Here is a 9,183-nt window from a genome sequence, read left to right as displayed (position 1 = left end):
TAAGAAGTGTTGCTACACTTCTTTTTGGACAGCTTCATTAAGTTGTTTTTTCAGATCATTTGTACCTTGTTCTTCAGTGAGATATATCCTCTTGTTCATTTGTTACACCTCGTGTGTTTGTAAGGCTTATACCTTTTGTAATCTTTGTTTAAAGATAGTGAAAGGTGTTGATATATCGATCGTTGTGGACGTACCTCAGTTGAGAGGGAACCACGTAAATTGTTGGGTTGTCACTACAAGAAAAATGTTAATTAGCGACAGAAATTTGCAATGGATTTTTTCTGTCACGAATTTACGACAGATTAGCTAGAGAAAACTATCCATCGCTAACATTCGTATGATTTGTGAAATTAGCGACGGAAAAAAATCATCGCTAATCCATTGCTATTTAGCGATGGATTAGCAATGACAATTTTTTGTCGCTAATTCTCTATACAGGAAAAACATTTTAGCGACGAATTTAGCGAGGGAATTGTTTCCTCGCTAATCTGTCACTAATTAGCGATGGATTATGGACAAAAAAATTCCCTCGCTAAATTCGTCGCTAATTTTCGATTTAAACCGACCCATCTAGAGCGCAAAATTTTCCCTCTTTCCCCGTTCAAAATTTAAACCGACCTCTCCATTGCTCTAAACAGACTTCTTCGTCGAGGGTGACGAAGTTCGGACGACTTCTTCGTGGAGGGCGCAAAGCAGTTCATTGCCATCGGGTTGACGCCATCGTCGACGAGGTCATTGATGCTGCAGAGGTTCTTCCGGTTGCTATTTCCTCGATCGTCGTCGATGAAGCGTATCAAGGCATCCCTGGCCAAGTGGTAGGGAAAAGGGAAGCAGAAAAGCGGAAGGGCTGATTTCGGAGGACGGCGACGAGGCAGAGCGGTCGCTGGATAAAAGTTTCACGAAGGACGGCGATGCCGGAGAGCACGTCGGTTCTGTGCTGAAGACCCCGCAGTGGCGGGCCTGTCCGCTCGAGTGTAAGACCCTGTGCAATGCCTGTCGGGTGTGGTACAAATCTGGCTTATTGTTGCCGGAATACCGTCCGACACAGGGCATTTTATTTTATTTGATTTTTTAAAATTTAGTGATGGAGTAGTGACGGATAATGTCCATCGCAAAACAAAATCTGTGTTGCTTATTTAGCGACGGACTAACGACGAATCATATTCGTCGCTAATCTGTCGTAAATTAGCGACAGAAGTAAAGACAAATAAGTTTTGTCACTAATTTGCGACCGAAAATTTGTGATGGGCGCTATCCATCTCTAATCCATCGTCAATCTGTCGCTAAACAGTTTAGCGATGGATATCGTCCGTCGCAAATTCACGATTTTCTTGTAGTGTATTTTTGTTTCTGCTGTTGGTTTGATTTATTTCTTCCATTGTCATCGTCGCATTGTTTCTATCGATTCACACTTGTGAGAAAGACTCAATGTGTCTGTTTGTTTTCGCTTTATTCCCCCAACAGTTTGTCCATCGTGTGCATGCTTTTCATCCACATCTAGGAACATATGGTGTATGATTTTAACATAAAGAGTGGAAAAAGACACTTCGTATGAGGCGGGGAGGGCATGAGTGGTTTTTCAAACCACGTTCTCCCTTTCATACACAAAGAGGGGTTCCCCTTTCATCTTTCGTCTTCAACTTTCTTTTCCCACCAAGCAACAATGCTTTGCTTTGATGGTTCTGCATCAACCAAATTTTCCAACTACCATTTGCTTAACAAGAATATATGAAAGTTGGTGGCATCCTTATATATGATGGCAAAAATTGAACAAGTTAGAGGAATCGACAAAGAAAAGCCAAAGCGTGAATCTCTCCAAATCACAACGAAAATCTCATTCCACACAATGCATAAGAGCAGTACAACACCAAAGTAGAAAAACAAACGGATGATAACGGAAGCACAAAAAAATCCGAAAAATAATAATGCCACACTGGAACTGTGGTGCATATGAAATCTACGAGTGAAAAAAAACTTTCTTTTCTCTCCCAATGCACCACAACCATAGGAATAGAGACCTGTGCCAAACTGCGAAATTAACCGACGATAAGCATAGTCGCAGACTTACAAATCTTGCTATTGGGATTTTCTTAGCAAGGGAGAAACACACAATAAATTAAAAATTTTGTTTTTCTTTAATAAAATATTGGCATGTTTAAAATTCTAAAATATATAAAATTATAAGAAAAACTCAAATATATATATATATATATATATATAGAATTAATGATGTAATAATATCGTGATAAAAACACAATTTTTTCAAAATAATATTTTGAAAATGTCACTTTTTCGATTATCTTGCTATAAAATAAGAAGATTTAAAAAAAATTGCCGATATTTGTGACTATTAAGGGCGGGCTACTTCCCACTCGTTTGGCCTTATTATTTGGGTGGATCAAGCCAAAACTCAGTCCAAAACTATTTTTTTAATAAAATATTTAATATTTAAAATACATTCAAAGTGGTACTCGTGTAAAGAAAATGCAAGTGGTTATGGATTTTTGCCGATATGCACTCCCGAAGAAAAAACATAAAAAAGTATAAAATAAATAAATAAATTGACAACAGGTTAAAAGTAGATGAAAGCTGGAACAGTTGAATCTGTAGAGAGACTCACTTGAAAAAGCAAAAGCGGCGTCATCTCTATTCTTCGCCCAATAGTCATTGTTCACCATTGTCTTTCTTCAATTAAGGGAATGTGTTGAACTAGGGAGTGATCTTGGCCTTCATCTTTACTCAACCTTTTTGTGAATTCAATTGGCATGTCCGAATAGAAAAACTCTTGGAGGTTGGTGAGGTATTGAATTCCCTGAGGCACTGTCTTTAGCTTGCGGCAACTATCGATGCTTAGCTCCTTAAGGTTTGGCATTGCACCCTTCGGCAACACCACGCTTTCCAAATTGTCCAAACCACCCAAGTACAGGTGCTTAAGCTTGGGAAACCCCTTATCTTCACATTCTAATTTATGTCCCCAATAAGCCTCGCAAATCATAAGTCGTACCAAACGTGGACACGATTGGAGGACCGAAAATGGGTCTTCACTCAAACTGGCGCTCCATAACTCTAAGTCGGTGAGGTTAGGCAGGTATTCAACCCTAGTCGGTAACTTCTCTAAACCCCCTTCGAGTGAAAGGGTTTCAAGGTGCTGTAAAGGAGGTGAAAATAATGAGAGTACTTGAACACCATCATTCTGAATGAAGCTGACACGCAGCTCTGAGAGGCATACCATCTTTTGAATGGAAGTACAAAGCTCATCACTGTGTTCTCCATGAACATATGCTATTCCAAGGTTTCTGAGTGCGGTCAGGCTCCCAATCTCTTGAATGATTTTTTTCCTTGAACCGCTTATATACCTCAAGGTTTGTAGGCATCTCAAATTACTGATTCCCTCGGATAGTTCGGCAACTTGAAGGATACCTCCACTGAAAGCACCAGCCTCCAAATGGCGCAAGCTTTTCATTTTGTAAATCCCTTTAGAGATACTAGTAATATTAGTGAAACTCACATCTAACGTTTGTAGGTTCTGAAGCCTTTGAATTGACCTAGGGAGTTCTGTCAGAAACCTGTTATGACTTAAACTCAAGAACCTCAAATGAAACATTTCTGCCACTTCACTAGGAAGCCTTTTGAGATTGGCCCACTCCAAATCTAATACCCTTAGCAATTTAAATTTTGAAAATGCCCTGACCAAGGACCGTGGTAGCATATAGGTACCAAGAGAAGGACTGGGGCGAAGGTACAACATTCTTACATTTCTCGATACATACACAACATCGCTACCAAAAGTAAAAACGCGGCGAAGGAAGAAACGAAGTAAGAGAAGCTCGAGATGGCACGCAATTCTTCCACTGCCCCATTCAAACACAACATTGTTACCAAAAGTAAGAAGGGAGCGAAGGTACGACATTCTTACACGGCTCGATACAAATGCAACATCATCTGCATCCTCTGTGATGATGGATAAGCGTCGACACTTCTCAACATTCTTTGTGGTTTTTGCATTGAGCGCGAGGCAAAACTCCTCTTCCTCTGACTCCTCAATGGCTAGGTCTCGCATAAGGTCGTGCATTCGAAATGATTTTACTCTACCGCTAAAGTCTGTTGCTGAAACCAATAGCATGCTCCTATCAATTAGTTGCATGAGGTAGTCCTTTCCTACCTCCTCGGCTAACATGCCTGATCTTCTTTCTTCTATGAATCCTTCTGCTATCCAAAGTCTGATGAGTTTTTCGATATTAATCATATGATCTTCAGGGAACAAAGCGCAATAGAGAAAACATGATTTGAGATGTCTAGGCAACTCACTGTAGCTCAACTTTAGGATATTTCTCACATTTTTAGATGTAGAACCATTGCTCAAATACCACCCGAGGCTGTCATACACCTTTTTCCACTCTGACTGTGTTCTCTCCTTCTTAGAGATAACACCTCCCAATACTGCAATCGCAAGTGGCAAACCTTCACATTTCTTCAGCATATCATCACACACTCGCTGTAGTTCTTGAGGAACAGAGGTTTCCACAGAACTCACTGGAAACGCTTTCCTACGAAACAAGGCCAATGCTTCATCATGGGGTAGAGGTTCCATCCGATGAACAAAACTTGAGACATCATCTGCTTCCAGTGCATATTCTAGGCTTTCGATGCGAGTCGTAACCACGAGAGTACTTCCATTAAAATTCATTGGCAATGCGGCTTTGACTGCATTCCAACCCATTGCATCCCACACATCGTCCAACACAAGCATGTATTTATTTTTCCCCAAGTACTCTCTGAGTTTATTTATCATATCAGTTTCATCCATCTTTTCCTTTTCCTGATCCTGCTTTATGCATAACTCTTTGAGCATACGATTTAGAAGATCCCTAGTATCAAAACTTTGGGATACAACTACCCAAGCGCAACAATCGAAATGTTTCTTCACTTTTGGGTCATTATAAACTTTGGTCATGAGGGTGGTCTTCCCTGATCCTCCCATCCCTGCCACTATAATGGACCTAAGCTTTGGAACATCACTAGGCCCTTCATCATTTACCAATTTTTTGATTAAGGAATCAATGTCCTTTTGGAACCCCACAAAATCACTTTGCTCCATACGATACGCATCACCATCCTTCCATTTTTGACCTCTTGTTTCTGAACTCTTATCCGGAGTAGTTGGGAGTAGATTATACATGCTTTGCCTTTGTGAAATACGATCAATCCTCTTTATGATTCCTTGTATCTTCTTCGCTAGGTGATGACGTTTTTTTAATTGCCTAATGTTGAGAGTGTTGTTAAGGAAGCCATGACTCGTAAATCGAACCATGAATTCATCAATAACATCCTCAACATCATAAGCGACACGTCTCACTTGTTTCACCCATGTATTGATTCTCTCATCCCTGTCTTTCTTTGCATCAGCATCTTTGAGAAAAGCTTTAATACTCTCTAATTCTTCTTTCATCAATTGAACTTCATCACGAACTGCTCCCAGCAACTGCCACTCGCTCACCAACAAGGTGTCCAATTTCTGAAGCAGTAATCCAACGGCCGCATCAGCCATATCTGCTCCTCCCAAGCTCTCCAATGGCTGCTTCCACCTTATCCTCCTTTTTTCGTGGATAGCAAGTCTACGTTAATGAGGCAAGGCTGCAAGGTTTGCCCTCAAGGATCTTGAACATGTAGTCTAGCTAGGTTAGGCTCGATAACTCAATTAGGCTCAGTTGACATACTTATATAGAATTTTAATATATATATATATATATATTATTTTTCTATACTTGAACAAAAAAAAGGAGTGTTACCTTAAGTTTCTTTGAAAGATGACCTGAGTTTAAATTTCACTACTTAATTTTTTTTTAAAAGAACTTTTGACACAAATTTTTAAAAAAACTTTAATACTATTTATAAATGTGTTCAGCTAGAGCTGAGCCTTGCTTGAACTTGAATCGAGCCGAGCCTGAGAATAGGCTGTTCAAGCTCGCTTCGGCTCAAGCTCAACCTGAGCTTGAACAGCCACTTCTTCTCGATTCAAGCCCTCAGCTCGAACCCAGCTAGCGTGACATTTACTTTTTGATGCCTAATGTGATGTCACATCTTCTCATGTCCCGTCATGTCTGTTTAAGACAGCTAACATTTACTTTTGAGCTCCTAATTTTTTTTTTCTTTTAAAATTTAAAATGATAAATTTGCCCTTAATAATGACTTGGTTTTCAGTGAGAGTTCTTCATTCGTAAAAAAGAAGCTTTATACTTTCTCTCTCAAGGCAGGCCAATTTATAACAACAAAAGTGGTACAAAAGAGTTTGGATTGACTAAGCTTTAATTCTAAATCCAACAAAAAATTGTTTATCATAGACTGTAATATATATATATATATGGATTAGGATTTGCTACATCGTTTGTATGTGCAAATGACCTAGCAAATCAGTGGAACCCCTTGTTATGTTTTTTTTTTCTCACAACTTACATCTTAGCTACAGTTTTTGTTTAGTAAGAACAGATTTTTGGATCTCTGAAATCCAGCATTCATCATTAACAGTTCAAAAATATATATTAGATAACATTTTCTCAAGTTTTTTTTTTTTTTGGAAAACAAGATTTTTCAAAATATCATAAGATTTGTCGTCATTGATATTTTGATGACATTTGTAACTGGTGTGGAAGGTAAACGCATGGCCGGCTGGCCTCTTTGAGATTTGAAAAAACAATATGGAGAAATATGGGCCTTCAATGAAATATGCCTATGGCCTCAACTTCTCTAGAGAGGCCCCGGGGCTAAACCTGTATCTTTCACATAAGTTTTCTCTTCCCTAATCTTTTTTCATATGAATTTCTTGAGATGTCGTTTTTAGAGTTTTCATAAGCTTCCGACACTTCATGTTAGATGTGAGAATTCACCGTGCACAAAGTGCACGGGTGAACAACTATGGTAATTCACGGCTTGCCGCACCACAGCATACTGTAAGCCAACATTTCAGCCGATGGCACCATCGAAAAGACACCAATGGCCAATCCTTCTCTCTTAAAAAGAATGAAAATTTGCGGAGGGTATCCATCTTAGTAGGGTTGGCGGGTCGGGTTGGCGGGTTGGCGGGTCAGCATACCTCAACCCGAACCCGACCCGTTTATTAAACGGGTCGGCTGTGGCAAACACGAACCCGACCCGTTTAATAAACGGGTAACCCGACACGACCCGCCAACCCATTTAATAAATTAATGGGTTGGGTCGGGTAAACCGGTTTTCAGGTTGGCGGGTCGGGTTGGCGGGTTGACGGATCGGGTTGGCAGGTAGGCAGGTTGGCGGGTTGACCCACCCGCCTAACCCGTTTATTAAACGGGTCAGCCAGGTTGGCGGGTTGGCATACCCCCAACCCGAACCCGACCTGTTTAATAAACGGGTTACACGCGTCGACCCGTTTATTAAACGGGTTGGCTTAAGCCCAACCCGAACCCGCCTAAGAGGCGGGTTGGCGGGTCGTGTCAGAAATTGCCACCCCTACATCTTAGTCTTCACTATCAATCCATCTCAAGCGCTACCTTTGCTCGATAGCCAAGCTATTTAGGGACAGCCATATATTAAAAACTGTTTACCAGCGCCCCTACCTCCACCACGTAAAATTCTTCCCTCATCTTTTTTTTTCATATAAATTTCTCAAGTCCGTAAACTTTTCGTAACATCAGATATGGACTCAAGGACTCCTTCTCACTATGGATGAGCCGTAGCAGATGGACCACAACACAATAATTGAGCTCTAGATTGCATGATGACAAGGTTTCAAGGGGGCTGATGGTGAAAAAATAAGGCGCGTGGTGAATGCATTATGTACAAAATTTTATTATTTGAACGAGACAATTGTGATCCACCCATAAGTAGGGGTGGCAATCGGGTCGTGTTGGCGGGTCAGCATACCTCAAAACGAACTCGACCCGTTTATTAAACGGGTCGGTTGTGGCAAACACGAACCCACCCCATTTATTAAATGGGTAACCGGACACAACACGGTTAGCCGTTTAATAAACTGGTTGGGTTGGGTAAACGGGTTGGCGGGTCGGGTTCAGGGTTTTACATTGAAAAGTTTATGGGTTGGCGGGTTAGCGGGCGGGTTGGTGGGTTAGCGGGCCCGTTTATTAAACGGGTTGGCAGGTTGGCATACCCCTAACACGAACCCGACCCGTTTAATAAACGGGTTAGGCAGGTCGACCCGTTTATGACACAAACCCGTTTAAGTCAAAACCCGGCTAAGAAACAGGTTGGTGGGTCGTGTCAGATTTTTCCACCCCTACCCATAAGCACTTCTTGGCCATATGAAAACTTAAATGATTCAAAAATAAATAGAAAAGGCTGCAAGGTTTCAAAAATAGAAATGTCAAGAAAAAAAAGACTTCGTTGTTCTACATGCCGAACAATATGTAACCATTTGCATGTGCAAAAAACCTTTATGGAAGTTTGACAGCGTTGTACATCACTATTTGGTTAAAAGTTGTCATTAAGATCTGAAATTGTGCTTACTGGAAGGGAGTTTTGCTTCTTGAAGCTTTTACCAAAATAAACCTATTTCAGTTTTAAAAGGCACAACATCTATCTTACTAATCCATGCATCAAATTACAAGAAAGTTACAAATTAAATAGCACGAATAAATTCAAATAAATGTATATTAGAAGACTAGACACAAGATGGACTTACCACATATTTTGACTAGAGGATGTCATGCTCTCAATTCATAGCTTGAAGAAGACTACTCTAGCTATCTTCTTCCTTCCTCTATCATATTGTGAATAATAAAGCCTAATCACACTGATATATATAGCCTTTACAATAGGGTTGAAACATAGACAAAAGTACCACCCATATTTTCAAGTAGATACTTTTTTATGGTGATAATTGAGGTCTGGATTGCATGATGATAAGGTTTCAAGGGAGAACACAACACGATAATTAAGGTCTGGATTGTATGAAGATGGGACTCAAGGACTCCTCACTATGAGTGAGAGGTATCAGATGGACCACAACACCAAAATTAAGGTCTGAATTGCATGAAGATAAGGTTCCAAGGGGGTTGAAACACTCATTGCTGATAAGATTGGACTTGCATTCACACAAGAAGTGTATAATTGCATTGTTTTCCCATAATAACGTTGTGGAAAAAAGACCTAGAAAAAGACCACCAACCAACCCTTTCCTTGTGTACGTGGAAA

The 9,183-nt window shown here is 40.3% G+C and overlaps 1 protein-coding gene across 1 annotated transcript; it reads right to left on the bottom strand.

Annotated features, from left to right (window-relative positions):
- Window positions 1-1,806: 1,806 nt before the first annotated feature.
- On the bottom strand, window positions 1,807-8,765 carry LOC149812847 (putative disease resistance RPP13-like protein 3). Its single transcript, XM_089992321.1, has 3 exons — window positions 8,672-8,765; window positions 2,621-5,657; window positions 1,807-2,028 (listed from the first exon to the last, which is right to left on the bottom strand). The coding sequence occupies exon 2, from the start codon at window positions 5,546-5,548 to the stop codon at window positions 2,672-2,674; it is 2,877 nt and encodes a 958-aa protein (XP_089848447.1). The 5' UTR covers window positions 5,549-5,657; window positions 8,672-8,765; the 3' UTR covers window positions 1,807-2,028; window positions 2,621-2,671.
- Between the last annotated feature and the right edge of the window lie 418 nt (window positions 8,766-9,183).

This window comes from Nuphar pumila, chromosome 16, assembly GCF_984573655.1.
Source record: "Nuphar pumila chromosome 16, dmNupPumi1.hap1.1, whole genome shotgun sequence".
NCBI classification, from domain to species: domain Eukaryota; kingdom Viridiplantae; phylum Streptophyta; class Magnoliopsida; order Nymphaeales; family Nymphaeaceae; genus Nuphar; species Nuphar pumila.
Note: the sequence above shows the minus strand (reverse complement) of the source record. Positions and strands in the feature narration are given on the sequence as shown.

Excerpts from the sequence above, each read along its gene's own strand:
- LOC149812847 (XM_089992321.1), bottom strand. The coding sequence starts at position 5,548 with ATGGCTGATGCGGCCGTTGGATTACTGCTTCAGAAATTGGACACCTTG.